The sequence below is a fragment of the Stegodyphus dumicola genome, chromosome 10 (assembly GCF_044657685.1).
Source record: "Stegodyphus dumicola isolate Sdum_Otavi_A_Nest chromosome 10, ASM4465768v1".
Taxonomy (NCBI): domain Eukaryota; kingdom Metazoa; phylum Arthropoda; class Arachnida; order Araneae; family Eresidae; genus Stegodyphus; species Stegodyphus dumicola.
In genome coordinates, this window is record NC_140777.1 from 14,772,584 (window position 1) to 14,794,521 (window position 21,938).

The 21,938-nt window shown below is 28.1% G+C and overlaps 1 protein-coding gene across 2 annotated transcripts in view; it reads right to left on the minus strand.

The window, feature by feature from the left end:
• Nucleotides 1-567: 567 nt before the first annotated feature.
• Nucleotides 568-21,938, minus strand: part of mdy (diacylglycerol O-acyltransferase) — a 71,124-nt gene continuing 49,753 nt past the window's right edge. Inside the window, exons 12-16 of one of the 2 annotated variants that reach the window (XM_085824628.1) lie at nucleotides 21,284-21,396; nucleotides 17,505-17,658; nucleotides 15,920-15,982; nucleotides 15,027-15,137; nucleotides 9,778-9,915 (exon numbers count right to left, since the gene is read on the minus strand). In XM_085824628.1, the coding sequence (XP_085680754.1) occupies nucleotides 15,045-15,137; nucleotides 15,920-15,982; nucleotides 17,505-17,658; nucleotides 21,284-21,396 (423 nt within the window). In that variant the 3' untranslated portion in view covers nucleotides 9,778-9,915; nucleotides 15,027-15,044. Of the gene's footprint in view, nucleotides 9,916-15,026; nucleotides 15,138-15,919; nucleotides 15,983-17,504; nucleotides 17,659-21,283; nucleotides 21,397-21,938 lie in introns of both variants that reach the window. The other variant, XM_035368309.2, reaches the window with a different exon arrangement.

Sequence of the window (21,938 nt, forward strand, 5' to 3'; positions counted from 1 at the left end):
AAGGCATTATACACCATCAGCACATCCACTCTGCTAATACTACAACCGTCCTAAAGCACAGCCCCCCCCCCCAAATACTGAACATTTAAAAACCTGAAAAGCAAAAAGGTTTCTGTTCAACATTAGTATAATGAAATATTCACATTAAAATAGACAAAACAAAAAAAAAGGAAAATCAATTAGGTTAAATGCAATTATTTATATAGAAGTTAAGTAATTAAATAATTTATATAAAGAGCAATATATACTCAGCATAAACATTACTATTAAAGTGTTTTTGTTTCTAGTGTTTACAACTGCAAACATAGTGGTTAAAAATTATCGTCAACTACTTTCCCTTTCTAATGCAAAAGGCTTCAAAAAATAGTCAATTTTAAGTTTATAATTTATGTGAAAACAAATGAGATTTTAAATCTCATTTTGATCCTCAGATGCTCAAGTTGCATCTGAAGTTTTAAAGTTCATATGCAAAATTCCAATATGCTGTTTTTGAACTTTGAAAATTTTTAACTGCCAACTAAAGTTCACGCTTTTGAAACACAAATAAAAATAAGACAATAAAATATAAAATAATTGAGCAATATTTATTTTACATGGTTCATTCTAGTACACACATACAGCAATTCATTGAAAATTAATATAAAAACTTCTTTGCCCTCCTCTTTAATCTCTAATTAAAACATCATCACACATGTAAACTCTGCTGCTCAGCAGCTACAACAAGTCATATTTAGAACATAAAATGTACATGTAATTAGGTTACATTTGGAGAATTTTACATTGTCTAAGAGACAAACATTGTCTAATGTTACAACCTATCATTAAACACAAAAGTTCGGAAATAATCAACATTAAAAACGCTTGACAATCCAAATAGAATTCCATAGTTAAAAAGACTTGCTTGGAATCCTCCAACTGATCAAAAATACGTTAATCTTCGACGGTATATTTCCTCTAAAGTTAAACTATCTAACATAATAAAACAACTTTTCCTATTTTTTGATTTACTTAGAATGGAATGCATATTTTTGAATCAAAACAGAAGTTTTGTTTCAAACCTCAAAATCAAACATAAGCTCTCAAAGAACCTCTAATTAAGGCACATATATCAAATATACAACTGGGATTCAAATACACAACATGCCTGTGTGTTATATATAATATATTACGAAATACTGATACTTATCATTTAACAAGTGAACCTACTGATATCTATGAAACATGTACTCTACAATAATGCACCATTAAGGTAGGTTTTTAATATTTTGTGAATATAAATAATTTAGATTACATATCATCTACGATTATGTGCATGTGTAACTATATACACAGAACAGATATGCAATCCTTCAATATTATATATTCCTAGTTATTTTAAAACAGAAGTAAATTTCATATTCTATACCAACTGCCCATCAACAACCAAATGGGTTAAATATTAAATAATTAATAATTATTTAATATTTAACCCATTTGGTTGTTGATGGGCAATTGGTATGCTCTGAGACTATATTCTGAGCAAGTCAGTTATGCTCAGAATTTTTCTATTTCTGTAAGTTAAATACAACTGTCCATCAAAGATATTCCTGATAATGCAATTTAAACTTTCTATATATTGTAAAAAATTAAAGAAACATATATATTTAAGTAAAATAACTGCTACAAATTTTTAAGCATTACTTAAATTTTTACTTCTTTTAAACATGAATTCAGAGTAATAATTATATTATACTTTACTTAAATATAATAGTTATTAAAGTAATAATTATTTTTCAAATTAATAATTATTTAATAATTATTTTGTATTTCACCCGCTCTCCCAAAAAGAAAACTTCATTAATATCTCTAAAGCTTATTGCTTATATGAAAATCTTCAACACATAATTGAACAAATGTATTAAGTGTTAAATGACTAACATATTATATATATATATTATAATTAAACTTATTCACAAAAACTATAAAATAGTTCTTTGAGTACATAACCTAGAAATCAGTACTTATAAACTTAATAGCTATTCATCCAGCAAAAAATTCTAGTCATAATTCTTTGTTTGATATATGTTTAAATTTTTATTTTCTGAATATAAATATGATTTCATATATCCACTAAATGTCATTAATTATATATATTATTTTATTCTTTTCATTCTTAAAGCATTACACTACAGTAAAAATATTTTACTTTTATACTAGTGGCTTTCACATGATTTAATTAAAATATATATATATATATGCTTTAGTTCACAAACTAAAAGATAAGTATCAAAACTCAGAGATAAAATAATTCAAAATTTCTGTACAGTTTGAAAAAACAGGGTACTTTTCCGTTTCGCCGGCGCAAATCTCGCCAAGCAGACTTTATTGGCGACAACATACAGTATACACATAAAAAATATTAAAAAAATATTAGTTCTAAGAATTCTTTTAAAAAAAGAAGGCATAAACATTTTAATATCGCTTAAAATTTTATAAAAAGCCAATAAATAAAGACAATAAATTTGTAAAAAGACATTAATTTAAGAATTTACTATGTTTTCATGGTTCAACATCCTGATTCGCCGGTTCATATCACGTTACCCCAAGCGATCTCATCTCACGTAAACTACTCTACAAAAATCTAATGCTCTCAGTAATTATCTACATTCATTTCAAGTTAAATCTTAATTTGGAACACAAGTTTAAATGCAAGAAATATTTCAATTCATATGAATAGCTTACTCAGAAATTATGTAAAACTGCAGTGCTTTACTTCGCTAATGCATTCTCATTAGAATGGATGAATTTAACCCTTGACTTTACCTTTTCTATATTTTCGGCTTCGGATAAGCGCTGTGATTGCATCCCAATTGACTTAATTACCGAAAATGGCCTTAGACATAAACTGAACTATCTGATAAAAATTCTATGTATTCTATATGCCAGTATTGTAAGAAACAACCAGTCTGATAAGAAAAAGCTGCGACTTGTTTTGAAAATGATGCATAAAAGGTTACCAGCGAGAATATTCCGTTTGGCATCAGTTGTACCATTATTGGCAACTTTATCGCTTGCGCCGGCAAAACGAAAAAGTACCAAAAACAGTTGCATCCAATACTAACAATAGGAAAAAAAAAACATTATACTGCAAATAAAAAGATATATGATTATTTTAAAACACTCAGATATTAATATTACAAATGTTTAATATAATAAAAAGTATTGAGTTATCCAGAAAGTTCTGCAGTTTTTTGGTGATAAATACAAATGACACAGAACAAAAGCATAACAAAATTTCATAGAAGCACCATTTTGCTCCATGACTTTTTTCATCTCTCCAGCAGCTGAAAAATTCCTTAAAAAAAAAAATCATCGGATTTATTCAAAAAGAAGGTTTTGAGGTGCTGGTTGATAGTCTCCAAATAAATGAACACCAGGCTGTTCAAAGAATTTTGAAGTGTCTTGAAGAGATTAAAACCTAGTGGGCAAGGTCTAGTAAATATGGGGGATACACAAAACATCCCAGCCATATTTAGTAAATTTTTGTCTGATATTCATCAAAATATCGAGTTAAGCATTGTCATCGTGGAAGACAACACTTCAACAATTAGGCAATTCTGGGCGCTTTGCTTCAATCTGCAAATACTAGCATATGTCTGCAAATGTTTTCTGAATTTAGTCTGATTTGGTAACAACAATTCATAGCATATAATTCCTTTGTCATCTGACCATACAAAAGCCCTCTCTCCATATTACTACAGAAGATTCTTGATTGGCTGACCCCATGACTTTTTCTAGTAACTTTACTCCATAGTATCCATTTCTCATATCAAGTAACAATCTACTTCAAAAAAGGAGCTTTAAGCTTTATTTTTTTTTCAGCACATAATCACATGCCAAAACCCGAGCAAACATATTTTGCTGTTTTAAAATATGAGGTACCCATACATTGATGCAGCTACATACCAAATCTTCTTTCAAATGGTCATGTACTGTATTTTTTAAGTAGTCTGTCTAATAGTTCCTCACCTATACAGGGTGGATTTTCATCAATAGCTTTTTTTTAATAGGTCCTTGCTTACAAAGGATGATTGCCCAAAGCAGGTATCATCTTCAAGGTTGAAATTTCCATGCTTGTCAAACTACCTGTGAACCCTGCCATCTAAAACAGCACTTTGTTATATATATAGCATAAATTTTACAAGCAGTCCGACTAGCAATTTCTTTTTCCCCTTTTTTAAGTAAAACAGCATAATATGACGAAAATTAACTTCTGGGTTCTCCCTCTTTAGCACTGCACTGAAACAAAAATCATGCCACAATACACACTAGAATTACACAATATCATATTTAAATATTTGCTTCGAGCACAGTCACTCTTTATCAACAATAACAAAATAATTAAAGAGAAAAAAATGCACTTTGATTAAAAAAACTGCAGAATTTTCCAGATGACGCAATATTTGTTTCAAAAGAAAATTTCAAAAAGCACCACGATTTTATGAAATCACATAAGTTTTCCAATAAATAACAAAACTTTAAGCTTTATTTTATCACTAATTTATGCTTTTTATAGAAGCCCTTTATTTTTTTAACAATGTAATTGTGTTTATTTGTATATATTGTATTTACTCATAAAATTCTTGCATTTTTTGCCTCCTGATTTTACAATCAAAAAGAAAGATCCACAACTAAACAAGATAAAAACTGATAATTTTCATAACAATTTAGAAACTCTTTATTTAAACACAACCTAAAGTTCATATTATCAAAGTTGCCTTATTATCTTATTATCTCCCAAGGTATCTGTGCCATCTAAATTCAACATAACAGTAATACTAAACAACAAAATGTACTTATTAATTCATAAAATAATTCTTTACGATATTAAATATGTCAAGAATACATATATTGTTCATTTTATAGGAGACCTTAGATGCATGAATTACATGATGATTTGAATTACAGATGTAAATACAATATACAGAAAAATAACATAGTTCCTAATTAACTCAACTATCCAGATATACTCATATTGCTCGAATAAGCCACATACTAATGATAAACGTTTTCTTATTTAAGATTTTCAATCCATATTATGATATATTTGAATGAAGACAGCAAAGTTAGAGAAAATTCTTTAACTAAGTGTAGCTGAAAAGCCATAAAAATGATAAACTACCAGTGCAAATTTAAACTAAATTCCTTAAATCTTATGAGTAGCACACAAACTTGATAAAATTTCTGCCTTCACTTGGTGTTAATAAATATAAATCAAATGAAGTAAAACTTTCTTCATTATTTATTTAAATCTTGCCTATATCTCAATTCAAAAATTCCTAATCCAAATTTTATTTCAATTCCCTAAATCTCATGAATAAATAAATATCTAAATTAGGTAAAGTTTATGCAAAATTCTACGTCTTTTAAATAATAAATAACATATAAATCAAACTAAAGAAAATTTTGGTATGTCTTTCATTTGCACAAAAGAGAAAAAAAGAAATTAACAAGACTGTAAAATAAATGGCTTAGAATTTGATGATTAATACAAAAAATTTAGTAATATCAAGCCTACTTAAACATAAATTTTGAATAAAACTCTTAATCGGTTTTACGAGCAATCAGATACAGGTCCTCTTGTTATCTTCTGAAGAAAAGGGAACTGTGTTTGATTGCTCTCAAAATCAATAGTTTTTTATTCAAAATCCATGTCAAATTAAGGTTACCTTTTATCTTAACTTTAAATTTTACACTGGCATGTTTCTCTTTCAATTTAAATATCACATCTGACTACAAATAAGATTTTTCATGAGAAGTTAAAAATCATTTAGCATTTCCAGTGATGAAGAAACTTTCATGAAATTGTAGCAATACTTGAAAAGCTGACCAATCCAGATGCATTTTAAAACTTAAGACATTCAACATTTTTGTATTAAATATTAAATCACTGTGACGGATAGGCATGCATTTATGTTTTAAGTTGTTAGAGCTGTATTCCATGTAGTTTTTAGATGTTAATTGACCTATACTAGATGGATACACATCCATTTTTCAGTTTAATAGATTAAAAATTCTTAAAATTCAAGAATATTTTATTTCAAATAAAAATGTCAAAAAAAAAAAGACAAAACTATCAATATTTACAATCACAGATAGAGAAGCAATAAAATATGAAAAACTGGTCTTTGGTTAATATACAAATAAATCTAAATTCTGAATAAACCTTCCAGAATCTTCAAAAACCTCCAGTTAAACAAAATAAATTTTTAAAATATCAGAAGAAAATAAATGGGGGTTAATTGTTTCAGATTTTGTTTAAAGAGTTCAATATTCATAATTGCAAACAAAAATTAAAAAATTAATAATGAAAAAGGTAAGAACTTGTGTGAGAAATATAATACAAGAAAAATTGGTCCAATAGATATTTCAATTTGGCACATTTTCTCTTTTACACACTATGACACACACACTTTTTTTAAGAACAACCTGTTTAAAATAAATACTACAATCTATATACCACATATTAACCAAACCTTAAAAAATTTAAATTCAAAATTTTTAATCAAATGATGTCTATACAGTATGTGCAAGAGAACTATATAAATATCTAGACTACATATATCTAGCATACTGAATTAAATAACAACAACACTCAAAGATTTTTTAACTCAGCACTATCCTTCAATAAAAACTGTAATATAGTATAAAAATCACTGAAACATTTATAGTCCAGTTTACAGTACACACAAATATATTTCCATAGATTTACTTTATATACTTTTACTATATTGATTCAGTATGAAAAAGTCTGCATAAACATGTAACAAATAATGTATTATTTGTTTATGCAACTTTGTATTAAATATTCAATCACAGAGACATACAAACACTCATTTTATGTTTTAAGCTGTTATGAGCTGTACTGGATAAAAATATTTAGATAATGAGTCAATAAGACTATAGTTGCGGGTTACAGACACATTTTTAACTAGCAGGTTTCACACCTACATGAAAAATTGTATTTAGTTGGCCATTTTATTTATTTGCACTTATATAATGTTAGTAAAAAAATATGGAAGCTCATACATCTTTTTATAATTACAATATTCATATAGTTGCAATATTATATAGATTAAAAAGAGAAAAAGAAACAACAAATTAAAAAATTTTTGGCTCATTTTTAAAAAGATGCAAGTCCATTGTACATAAAATCTTCAATCATGCTTAATTTTTTTTATGTTGTTCATTCCATGAACAATAAATAATATACAGAAAAATATTAAGTAACTGTTGTAACAAATACTTTTCATACAGATTAAATATTCTCACATTTCTACTTAAATGCAATGTCATTTAATGTTATTATTCTAAGAAAAGAAAGCAATAATAATTTCATCATTTTCAAAATTACATTTTACAAAACGATAAAAATTAGATTTATTACCTACAGTAAAAAATTCAGAAAATATATACTGTTATTTTTTAATCACATTGACCAGAGCTAAGAATAGATGTAGCTGAAAATTAAAGCAAAACAAGGAAGGAATTCAACATTTAACTATCCTCATCAAAGATGATGTTAAAAAACTTATCAAATAATATTACTGTAGCTTTTACTGTAGTATTTAGTTATATTTGCAGACATAGATTTCCAATAAATGAGCTAAAGTAAGTATTGTTTGTGCATTTAAAATTTAATAATACATATTTCTAATCACAGAAGTTATTAAAATCACCTCATAACCTATCATCAAAAATATTCTCACTTACAATGAGTAAACAAGTGAAAGTTACATCACAGAAATAGAATAAAACTAGGATCACTAAATACATGATTTTGAATCTCATATTATGATATTGAATCTCATATTAAGTCTTCTCAAACTTTGAAAGTTTTAAAATTACAGCATTTAAATAAGTTCTAAAGCACATATTATAACACCTATAAAATATTAATTAATGATTACCTTTTAAAGCATATAGCTATTAATATCGATCAAAATACTAATTATAAAAATCATTGCAGAGATAATTATTAGCCATTATATTTTAAAGAATTAACAAAAAATCTGAACAGTACACAATTTTATGAAAAAAAATTTAAATACGCATTTAAATACAACCTATCTTGAATGAAAAAATGTTAATACCTTTCTTGAAAGCACCATGTAATAATGGTGAAATTACCAATGACAGAATTCATATAACTATTATATACATTAAAAAGATTCTATAATATTAGCATAAAAACTATATACCATAAATCAAATATGCATATTTGTCAAAAAGTGACAAAAATTAAATTAATACAATGAATCCATCTCTTAGTCTATTTTGCTATATGACATGGATTATAAGTTAGACTAACCTCAGTTCAGTGTTACAAGAATTCGCCAGATTACCTCTCCCTCCTAAACAATAGTATTAATTAATGTCTCAAATTTATTTTCTTTAATGTTTCAAATATTCACTGCTAAGAAAAAATTTAAAACTGTTAAAGAATAAAGAAGAGAAATTACATAGAAAAGAAAACTGAAATTTGTATTTTTAGTCTTTCTTATCTAATTAACTTTAACCATAACCTAAAATGGAAGAATATTAAAATTAGATATTATTTTCTTACTGCAAGAAATATTTACAATTCAGCTATTGCTGTTTTTAGGTACATTTAACAAATGACAGAACAGTTCATATTTTTTTCTTTTTAATTCCTATTAGAAAGAAGTTTACACTTCATTGAAATATTATTTGTTTATCCTTGTAATAAGCAATATGAACTTCCAAGCGAAATATTAAAATTCAATCAAGTTTAAGCACTACAAATTGAATCTAAAATTATAAATAATTGTTTCAGTTATTTTTTTATTTTCAGTTATTTTTAGATGGGAAGTGAATTAAGCATATAATAATAAAATTCATATAATTTATTATAGTATTTTTATTACATTAGAAGCATGATATAAGTCCTAATTTCCACTAGATGTTCCCAATTAACCCAAACCATCTAAAACAGATTTATATAAAAATATTCCAATGTATTAAAAACATACAGATATATTTCATCATTTAAACAGAGATAAGCAATCTCAGAAGTCACACATTTGATGCAGCACATATACAATCCAAATAAAATGATTAAGAAAAAATATATATAATTCAATATACAATTAACAGACAAAACATAATGACATCTTTGGTCAAAAACTTGCAGCACCATATAATCAAAAAATTTCAACAAAAAACACAATTACACAAAATATAAACTCGACAATTCTGTGAAAATTTCAAGATCTTAAAGTAATTTTAGTAAAAACAGTACATATGCATTTTTAATATAAAAATATAGCCATACATCTTCACTTTAGTGATTAACAATGCAAAACCGTACACTAAAGAAATCATCCTTCCCCACATACAAATCAACACATTTTACTACAAATAAACATAAATTTACTTTGAGGTAACATAAATTTACTTTGAGGTATAGTAAAAGAAATTTCTTCAACTAATAACAATCTCTGTCACATCAGAAAATGCTTCTTTACGTATTTTAAAAAATTAATTCAACAATTTAGATCAAATGAAGACATATATATATAAATTTAAGTCAAGCAAATATGAAAATAGTAACACCAAAAAAGGTAAAAGACATACATTGTCACACAACCATTTGTAAAATATTATTTAACAGCAGCACCTCTTTCAAACTGTTCCAAATTCAAATGCCATAGCGACAGGTACAGTATAATCACATTTTAAGTATAAACAATAATCCCTTTATTGTGCAGCTTCCACATTTTGGTAATTTATCACATAGTAATCATGGTAGTACATCAGGATACAAAGTGGCTGACCAATGATCAAGGAAATCCATACTGCCATGTTACCATATTGATTATGTAAGTACTTCCCCACAAACTTGGAGTATGGCAACTAACATAAGAGAATGTATTGTTACTATTTACATAAATTTATAATCTATCAAAAACGCATTTATGAGATTATTTATGCCATTAGGTTTAGAATTTAATAATGCAGTACAGAAAACAAAATCCATGTTAATGATTTTAAAAACTAATTTACGGATGTTGGCACCTCCACATTGCATGTAATAACTACATCATCTCTAGAGAGTAAATTAGACTGCCAGATGAAAAACAAATGAGTGCGTTTAAAACATATTTTAAGGACTATGTTCTGTAAACCTGAAATATTCCGACATATTTTTTAAGTAAATAATGGAAGTATTATTTTTAAAGTACTGATGCACTTGAGGCTTCTAATTTGATTTATACTTCTGGGTTATAATGAGAAAATGTGCATATATGTAATCCATTAAACTGTTATTTTGGAAACAATGATTAAAAAGAATTGAGCTTAAACAATGTTAAGCAACTTAACACATTAAGTTCCATGTCAATCACTGGTGACTGATACTTTACTTTCCATTTGGACCATGTCAGTAACCATTTTCCATTCAAACCACATCAATTATCGATGACTGACAGTATCCTTTTCTTTCTGGCAGCATCAGTCACTGTTGACTACGAATATATAATTTAAGAAATTATGATATTCTCTCAAATCTATCTTCTGTCAAATTCTACAGCCAGCAGCATATCAGTGGAATCAGATATTACTGGTTAAACAGAAAGGAAGACAAAACAGGCTTCATACTTAGTATGTTAAATTCATACCAAACTTAACTCTTTTTCATTTCATTAAACTGCAAACTTTCTCTTTTGTTTTCTATTTTCTAAGAGTTAAAAACTATACAAGGACTATTACATCCTTTGAAGGCAGGAAACATAAAAAAATCAACAGCACCCTCACCAAAATTTGAACCATGGATCTTTCATTTGCTAATAGGACATGCTACACACTTACACATCAACAGCCTATAAAGAAGAATGCACTAATTGCTTAAAGTCTTACAAATTTAAAAGGGCAACTGGGAAGAAGCATAAGACTGAACTGACAATCAGGTGAGGAAAATGTAACATTCACATCTTAGCTCAAGTGCCACTGTAAAGACTACAGGAAATGTTAGAAAGATGTTACTGTAGTAAAGACTACAGGAAATGTTAGAAAGATGTTACTGTAGTAAAGACTACAGGAAATGTTCAAAGCAGGAAATGTTAGAAATCAGTTACATTCTCTGGGATGTGAATCAATAATCTTGTTAATAAAATATGCTGATATCTTAAACCCATGACAGCATGCATGGGAGAATGAGATAATTCCTTCATGGAAGAATGAGATAATTCCTTATATAATAAAACATAACAGAATTTAGTTCTACTCAAAACTCCTATATGAAATTATGGTTTTCAAAATCACAAAATGTTATCACAAACTATTCTTTCACTAAGGTATATATTCTTTGATACATGCATATTGAGTTAATCTATAATCAATACATACACAATATACATATATATGAAGGAATTATTCGAGAGGTATATATTCTTTGATAGTGTATTGTGTGGATTGATACACACGCAAATATTCTTTTCAATGAACAGAATGACAGAAAGTTTCACTCAGTTGACTTCCACACTAACTTTTCTACAAAGATCAAGAGCATTTAGATGATCCGCATCTAGATGTACCACAGGAACAATTCCTTTATGTCTTGAAAGCAGACATTTTCCACCATTGTGTCAAAAGGTCAAAGAAGAGAAATTAAATTGTTGGAGACATTTTGTATGCTCACATTCCAGAAAAAATCCACCAAAATGGAAAATGTCCAATCATCAATGCAAAAACTGCAATATTGGACTATGTGTAGAACTCAGCTTTAAAATTTAGCATGGTCAAAGCCTGTTTTAAACGAATATGCATTGTGATTGTTACTTACTAATTTTTTATTTACTAAAGTACAAAGTAATTTATTTTTCTTTTAAAGTTATATCAGCTACAGATTGCGGATATACCATTTACTAAAATATTAAAAATTATATTTTACTAATATAATTTTTATAAATTTATAATTACTAAATATACCATTTACTAAAATATAATTTTTAATATTTTAGTAAATGGTATATCCACAATCTGTAGCTGATATATATCATAATTTTTTTTTTGTGTGTGCGCACACGTGCAATTAGACTTAACTAGAAAAACTGCATCATCCATGGAATGCCATCCACATGGCACGAAATGCATAAGCCAACAGCAAAAATGCTACACAGTATATTAACTATAAATCTATACAATAAGCTGTATGAAATGTATAACAGTTATAATTTCAATACAAATTTAATATAAATTAGATTTCTAACATTTAAAAAAAAAATCTGAAAAAGCTTTCAAATTTTATACATTATGCCCAATTTTATTCATTATGGTCATGTTCTTCGAACATAAACCATAAAATTCAATTCAATAGCAATATCGCAAGACAATTTTAAAATGAGCATATCTTTAGATTTTACGATACACAGTCTCGCACGCTGGAGGTAAAAAGGTTTTTTTCTGTGCAACGTTGCCATCGCTCGCTTTGAAATCCTGGAGTTTATTAATCAAAAACTCATTAAAGTTTTATAAAATATGAAATCGATAATAAAACAAATTCCAAATTTCAAATTTGGGCTTTCAGATACCCATATTCACAGTAGGATTATGCCATTCAAAACTGGTTGGCTCTAGGTACCGCTGTTTTATCATAACGTGAGACGCATACATACATTTATGCAGATTCTTCATTATTTAATTTCTGTAAATATAATGCAGGGCTCTAACATTTCATGGCAACAATTTGAAAAGTGATACGCCGTTTAAAGTGATTCGACGCAAAATGCCAAAATGAAAACAATAGTCCTTCAGGGACAAAGCCCCTTTGCACTAAAAAAAAGGGATAAAAAATCCCCCCTCCGAGGATACTTAAGTTTTGATGAATGCTTTTCAGCAACAAAGCAATTTTCTGAAAAATGCTTTGTACTAAAAAAAAAGGGATAAAAAATCCCCCCCTCTGAGGTTGCTTAAGTTTTTATGAATGCTTTTCAGCAACAGGTATAACAAAAAGAGGAAAAAATTATACAGAGACTGGATCCTCAAATAACAGAGAGATGCATTTAAAAAACAATCAAAGCTAAACAAAAATTATTATTTTGTAACAAATGGTCTTAAATATGCTAAAATACATACATATAGCAAAACAATCACACAATATGAGTCATTTGCAAAATTTCAAGCTCTAGATCTTATGGCTTAAAAATTTTCGGATTTCAAATCCTCATTTTCATAGTGTCAAATGTTTCTACCACTAAAAATTCGTACACTCACATGGATTAAGTTTTATTCTCTCAGTGATACAAATTTCTTTGTCTCGTGAACTTTGAGATTCTCTTTTTGGGAAAGGGACTCCTGAACTAATAGCTGCATTTATGATAACTGACATTATTATTACTACAAATAAAATTGGTAGAAAAAAGGGGGAGAATTTTGTTAATAATATCTTTAATATTAATAAAATAATAATATATACACATAGAAAATAATATATCGAAAAAAATTAACAGACACTTTCAATTTTTGTATGCTTTAATGAACATAAAAACTAAACCAAAAAGAAAGGCTTTTAATTTGATTATATGCAAATTCAACATTCTTTTTATAGTAAATACATTTTTTAAAAAGATGAAAATTAAATTCAAAAATCAATGTCGTTTATTTAATGAGGAAAAATATGCTCACAAAAATAATCGGGCACTTTTAATAAACAGCAAAAATGACAAAAAGCTACATTGTGTTTGCTCCTTAATATCTCAGGAGATTACCTTTACACTTGATCACTTAATTTAATCTTTCGGGCATTGATTCCACATTTTTTTCCCTCCCTGTTGTTGTTATTTCTAGACTTATTTTATGCCACTCCTCTTGAATCACTGCTTTCAACTATTGCCATGAAAATATGCTCTGTTTTTGAATTTTTTATTCTAGTTCCTGTCAAATATGCTCAATAGGATTATAATCTGGCAATTGGGGAGATGGCTTAATTAGAACACTTATATAACAGCCAGAGTCTAACCTTGTACACAGTCTGCTTTAGATCATTGGCCTAGTAGAAATGGAAATTATTTTGTATATTAAATTTATGTATTGACGATGCCAAATTTCACATCAAAATATCAAGGCACTTATAATTATCCATACCATCTATAAACTCTCTATTACCAACATAAAAATATTCCACAGATCCTCATACCATAACTCTTCTCTAGCATGTTTAACACTTAGTAATAAGTTTAGGCTCTGAAATTCTTCTTTGGGTTGCAGTAGATGGGTGACTTCTAGCATGTTGAAGTTTTTTTTTTTTTTTTTTTTTTTTTTTTTTTTTAGTGACAGAAAATTTTCCTGTTGCTACTTACCCATGATATTCTATAGATTGCATTACTCTTCTTACAGTTTCTGGACTTACACATATTCCATATAATTCACGTAGTTCCGCAGTAAGTTTAGGAGCACTCAGTCTTGGATTCTTTTTAATATTCCTTAGAATTTCATTCCAACCGATAACTTAAGTGGTCTTCTAGATTTTCTTTTGTTTTGAATACGATTCTGTTTCTTATAATGCTTAATAAGATCAAAAACTGTAGAATTACTTTAATTAAGTAAATTAGCAGTTTTTCCAACATATTTCCCTTTCTTTTGATGCAAATTAATAATTAATCTGCAAATTTCAAATGATGTTTCCTTTGTGACAAAGCCATTGTAAGAAAACATTAAAATAACAAACATTCTCTAAAACTAAAATCTGTATTGTAGAAGCAAATGATTTTTAGATTATTGCCTAGCTTCTTTATCCACACTAATTCCATAAAAGTTCGTTTAATATTTATAGCAGATGAGTTTAATTAGAAATTATGAAAATATCCAATTAATTTTGTGATACTTTTTTCCCCATTCCAGCCTAAAACATCTTTTTAATTTACTATTTAATTTTTTCAAATTTATTTAGCACAAAGGGGAGAAAATATGTATTCAAATGAAAAATGTTTTTTAACATTTTTGTCAGACACTGTATATATTTCACTTACATGTAAGTCAAGCAGTGACTAAATGGCTAAAGTCTCAAAATACTGATAGTTCATTCCATATTCTCTCTTAGAAGTTGAGTGGATTGGCTGCCCAAGGTTTTTGTGGTTTTCCTTACATGTAACATAATACAAAAAAAAAAAATTCACCTCAGATGAGCCTTTACATAACAATCTCCTTCTATAAACAGCCCTAGTGTACTTGCCACAATCAAATCATTCAATACATTTACGTTAAAAAATGTATAATTTAAAAATAAAAAACTCAACAACTCCAAATATAGTTTTAGAAGCACACTTAAAGGATTTAGAGTAACAGAATTGGGTATATAGACCATAATATGCAGAATATTTATAATTAAACTAATTACATCACTTTTGCTTAAATTGCTAAATGTTAAACTTTATAAGATACAGAAAGTTCGTCTTAGAATAGTAAATGTTTACAAAATGCATTACAGGTTTTTATTCCCAAATATACTCATATGACAAATATTATTAAGCCCTTGATAGACATAATTAAGTCACCATTAAACAATGTGATTTATTTTCTGATTTAGAAATCTGACTTATCTCTTACTTATCTCAATAAAGAATTTATAAACTTTAACATTCTGCAGACAGCAAAAAGTTTTGCTGGCTGATTTCTCTTCCCCAAAGACATATTCATATCACCATGGGTTTGTTATCATAAAGGTGTTTAAATTTCAGACTATAGCTCCTTTTTTAATACCAAAAGACAATTTAACAACAAAACTTCAAATTGCTAAAATAATAAAAGCATTCAGCAAAAAATTGCAAATTACTCATACACATAGAATATGTTAAAATAACTATTTTTTAAATATTTTGATTAATTCAAAGCAAAATTACTTATTTATAAAAACGTGACTTACTTGGCCAACCATTCCAAGAAAAGCCCAGATCCTAAACATCTTTAGAGGAACACTTACAAGATACTAAAATGCAAGAAAATAATATCAGGTAAACAGAAAATTATTCTACTTAATATCAACACCCTAAATTATAATAATCAATCAATCACCATTATAGATGTTTACTTAATACATCATAATCAAAATTAATTTTAAAGATAATTTTAGTATACAATTATTATCATCCTCGTGAATTTCACAGTCTTCAGAGAATAATCTGAAACATCCACAATTTATTTTCCATATTCAGTGAAGTTACATCAAAACATACTTTAGCCTCTACTTAAGCATCCTATTTTTTTTAAAGTAACTTTTATGCCAACATATTTTTAAAAAAGCAACAATTTAAAGCAAAAAAATATTTTAAAAATATAATGTAACACAACAGCATACAATTAAAAATGCTGGTTAATTTCAACATTCCTTATTAATAAGCATATTCAAAACTGAAATTTTGAAAACTTAAAATTTAAAATGTACATATTGAACAACATTCAGAGATGGACTTATGAAGTCACTCAAGTCACAACTACAAGGAGCCCAGCATTCCCAGAGGCTTCCATAAGTAACAGTGAAATGGGCCACTCATTTCATAAATGCACCACTGACAGCATTATCATATATCCAAAAGCAATTCCAGAAATTTTAATTTATGTTCATATAATACTGCTTGCAGTTTTGTTGTGCTTATTCTTAGAATTGTTAGGTTTTTTATTAAGCAAATTATTCTGTCAAAAAATTAAAAATGACAGAAGTATTTTCACATCTTATTTTTTGCATTCTGCCATAAATAAGTCTATGGCAAAAGTAACCACTGTTATGCACACTGTCCTCTGATTTGTAAGAACAATAGTTTTACTACCTCTAATTATGTTTGTACTTATCTTGCTCATCAAACTCTCACTAAAATTATTTAGATTGATTGCAGCTATAATATTAAAAGATTATTTAGATTGATTGCAGCTATAATATTAAAAGATTATTTAGATTGATTGCAGCTATAATATTAAAAGGTTTGGCTCAGTCTACTGTCACTATCTGAGTCACATCACATACAGAAATCTCTGGCAAGAATTTTTAGAGCTTTGAAATACTGTTGGCCCTTGAAATTATGCTTTCAAAGTAATTACAAATCTGATTTTATTCAATGGTACATCACTAGCAATATTTTCTTAATTTGTTAATACAGTACTTCATTCATTGATTATTGATGAAAATTCATTCCAAAATAAGAAATTGTTGCTAATCAATTAGGCATAAGATCTCTCATTTATATTTTACATTAAAAATAATGCACAGCTCATCAGAATAGCTACCATTAGAGCCGTTTAAAAAACAATTACTATTTCTAAACAAGATTTTACACAAGTATTATTATTGTTTATATCTATTAGTGCAATTAAAAGACATTCATGATGCTATAAATTATGTATTTCGATAATAAAATTTCTAATATTACATTCTGCATCCACTACTGTCTGCTAAAAAATATCAAATCTAATGGCAATGATAAATTTCTAGGCAATCATAAATTAAAATTACTAACCTCATGGAAGAAAGCAGATACAAAGAACACAGCAGCAGCTGCTTGGGGCTTTGTGAAACCAAAATTCAAAAGAGGTATATACAAATGTCTTACACACCACTTATGGACAGGAATATTCCAATTCTGCCAAAAATACTGCACTGATTCAGCATTCCTAAAACAAAACAAAAATTTGTTCATTCCGATTTTTTTAAACCATAAACATCACAAATGATAAATTATAAACTTTAACTTTTCAAAGAAAATATCTCACAGAAAGAAATAAATGCATAAGCATTAAAAATGCACGTAGTTGAATAAATAATAGTGATATGTTAACTAAAATACCACACCAAAGGACAAATGTTGACGATACTAGCGCGACAAGAATCAATGCAAGTTGCCGAAATTTAAGGGACTAGTTTCAAGAGGTTTGAAAAGAACTTGCTTCTTCAGCTGCAAGAGTGGCAATGAGTCTTGTGGATAAATAAATAGGTTTTATTCCCACCTCCATAACTAGTTTTGCAATTTAAACAACTTAATGTGAATGATTGTTGCCTTAATATCTTCAATATAAAAAGATAAATGTTGTTTGCATACTTGTAACTCAACCATGCAAAATAAGTCAGCAGACTGACCCATAATTTTGCAGCAGATATTCCAACGTCATACCTGTTCTAAAGGGAAATCCAAAAACTTAAACAAGCATTATCATTCAATGAAACTCTTGAGTCCACTTATTTTGAATTTATTCAGTATAAGATTTTTGAGTGATAGTATGATAAAGACACATAATATGATGCTTCAACATATGTAAACAGATAGTATTCAACAATTATTAGTGAACTATTAGTGAACTATTAGTGAACAACTATTAGTGAATAGTAATCACAAGAATTTTGAAAAAATTCTAGACACATTTATTTTATTTGCAACCTTCATGAATGTAACATATAAATGTGGTTTAAGGTAACTACAGTAGCATTTAACAAAGTTTTAATCTGTCATTATTATTACGGGTATGCACAATTACTTTCTCAGCGTTTAAGAGGTTTTTAACATTATTATATCGGGAAAATTATATAATATGCATAAAAAAAATTGCCATTATTTTTGGAGAGAGGCAGAGTGCCATTTTTGACTGCATAGTTGCCAACCTTGAAATCTGAAAAACAAAGAGATTTTTGCAAGCACACCGAGAGGTTTGTGGTGATGCCATTGCAAAAGAATTCCAAACTGATTTAAACTCAGTTCAAAACGTATGATTCGAACAAATGTATGAATGCTCATAAAATACGATTTCAAAAATCATTTGGATCTGTTTTTGTAAGTAAAGATCAAAGTGGAATCATACTACTACCAGAAAGATGGGAAAAAAAAGTACTGTATCAAAATGGTCAATCTGCAATTCAATAAAATATTTTTACATGGAATACAAATTCCTATGATAAAATGAAATTGCTTTCTGAGTAACCTAATATTTAATTACATTTAATACAAAAAGTGCTATATTTATGTGATAACATATATGGAAAATAATGTCAGTGCAAGGAGAAACTTAGAGATAAAATATAGAAATTCTTTAGAAAAATGAAGGATTCTTTTTGCCAGAAAGCACTGAAGAATTTTATATAAAACAAATACATATTCACCAATGAAATTATTTTCAAAGTAATTTTTACACACTTAAACAAGAAAAAAATAAATATCTAAATAAATTCACAAATTTTTTACAAAAAACCCAGAAGCAAGACTTTTGCTAAACTGACTCCTTGCACTAATTTTGCCGTTATGTTCAACATATGGGCTACAAAAGAAATTTTTGGATTTTTCAGCAAAACATTTCTGTGTTGTATATCCTCTTTCCTTCACCATCTTTCTATTTTACCTTTTTGGAAGCTTAATTAAGTTTTTAAGGTTTTTTTTATTATTTTTATTTGATCTGTCACTCAAAATTTTAAATTTAAGCATATTTTTTTTATTTATATCATTAAAACTAAGCATGAATCTGTCACTCAAAATTTTTAATTTAAATCTAAATTTTTTTCATATATATCATTAAAACTATGCATGAATTATAAGCCTGCAGAGGTAAAGCATATCATAATTCTATTGTATATTTATTTCTTATTAAAAATTAAATGTTTGCAATTACTTATATAATTTATAACTATTTCATTTTTCATAACTTCCTTCTAATGTTCTTTTTTCTCCTTTTATTGAAAGAAACTATGCACTAGTGATTCATAGCAAATTGCAGTTATTACCTTAATCCATTTGTCATTGTTTCATTACAAAAAAAAACTAAACTAGGCAGTACCTTTATCATAAATATTTGAAAATAATCATTTCTATCTTGCTGACCATTAAAATTGCTACACTCTGAAAGCAAATGTCAAATTTGTATGAAAAGCACTACATGCCAGGATATGCAAATGAGTAGCATAGCAACACATGCACACAAAAAAAGGTACAAGTAATACCATCTACATTATGTACATATGGGAAAACTGCACAGCAGGTTTTTCGTTTGGTAATTGCATTCGAACATTAATTTTTTGTGTAAAATTTGTGTTATGCCTCATGTAAGAAGGAGAAACTCCTATCAACATGTGGCAACTGTGGCAGGATTGTGGTACATCAGGACTGCGGTTTATCATTCCGAGAGCACTGCTGTTTGTGTTAGTCAGGATCCCATACCTGTCAGGTGACTATGGTATCAATCGGTAAAGGGAAGCCATACAGAATGCTATGCAGCATCTCAGCCAAGCTACTAACAAACAACAGAACATACTTGTTGTCTTCCCAGTTTTGTCGGATCATGCAGCCGACAACAGTTTGCATGGACAGTGTGATGATATCTGCAGCACCACAGATTATCAATACGGTAACAACCGCTATGGCTTTCCTTGAAGCTACAGCTGAGACAGATGTCTCTACAATGGTATAATGAACAATGACACTAGACACAGGAACATTGTCTTTTCAGATCAATCAAGTTTCTATATACAGCATCACGATGGACACTTCCATGTATGGAGGCACTGTGGAGAACGAATGTTGCCAGTTTACATTCGTCAACATCATACAGGCCCAGCACCTGGTGTGTTGGTACAGAGTACCAATGAGTACACAATCCAGTCAGTAACCTTTCATTTGAATAACCAGGAATGTGAACAGTCGCAGTTACCTTTTTGTATGTTGAGGCCTATGGGTGTGTCCTATCTTCAAGGCCTACATATGCCATCTTTCAATAAGATAATATAAGACTTCATACTACCTGTGTTGTCCTGATTTCACTTGAGACAGAGGATATTTGGCTGCTACCCTAGACAGCATGTCCTCCAGATTTGAGAACATCTGGTTGTGGATTGCTGAAAAACTGGCACACCACCCATTATATTCGATGAAGTCTGGAAATGAAGCCACATGGAATAAAGTATCTGTAACTATCAACTAAGCTTGACTCAATGACCAGCCATATTACAAACATTGTTGCTACCACAAGTGCACCATCAGCTCTGCATACCACAATCCACATGCAATTAATAAGATTCTGTTGTTTTCTTTCCTTTTTGATTTAGCAATTTTAATATAGCCAGCAGTGTATATACACTGATGAATGAAAACAAATAAGTGTTCTTTGTATGGTCTAGAAACTCTCTCCACTAATTTTTCATATGCCACATCCTGAAGATGCAATTTTTTAATCCAATCTGTTTTACATGTTTATTTAAAAATTCCGGAGTTCTTTAAATCCTGCAAGAAATCTTTTTTAAAATGTTACTTAAGAATCTTACCACCAATCGTTGTAAAAATATCTGTCTCCAAACCTCAAGATTTCAGCGACTGCATTCAATGAAGAATGGAAAAACCAATAAAAGAATATAAGCCATATAAAATGATTTGGCACCTAGAAGTAAACCAATGCTCAAATATTTCTTATAAAATTCAATTTTTTTATAATATATCATGAAAACTTATGGTAATATTAAACTCACAAGCCAAAATTTTTAGATAAAACTTAAAATTTTATTTTATATAGTAAAGATTTTCATAAGACAGCATGAATTACACACCTATATCTTACAAAGTAAGTAATTAAATCAAGGTGAAATGTGCATCTAAATAAATTAATAATTTATATCTTAATATTTATAAAGTTTAAAAATTTCCTTTGGTATCATAAAGTGTAACCAAATTTTAGATAGACTGGCAGTGAACTACCACTAAATCTAAATTAACAATGAAACGTGAAAAGCGGCATCTTTTTAATATTTTTTTTATCATGAAAATTATACAAAACATAATATATCAACAGCAGAAGATTCTTAACTTCAAACATAAAGCAACTTTATTAATTTTTAAAAAGCTAGAAATAGAATAATTGCATTTTACTTAATATAACTTCAAAAGAAAAAAAACTGATCCGATAAAGATAATGTAATGGTATTA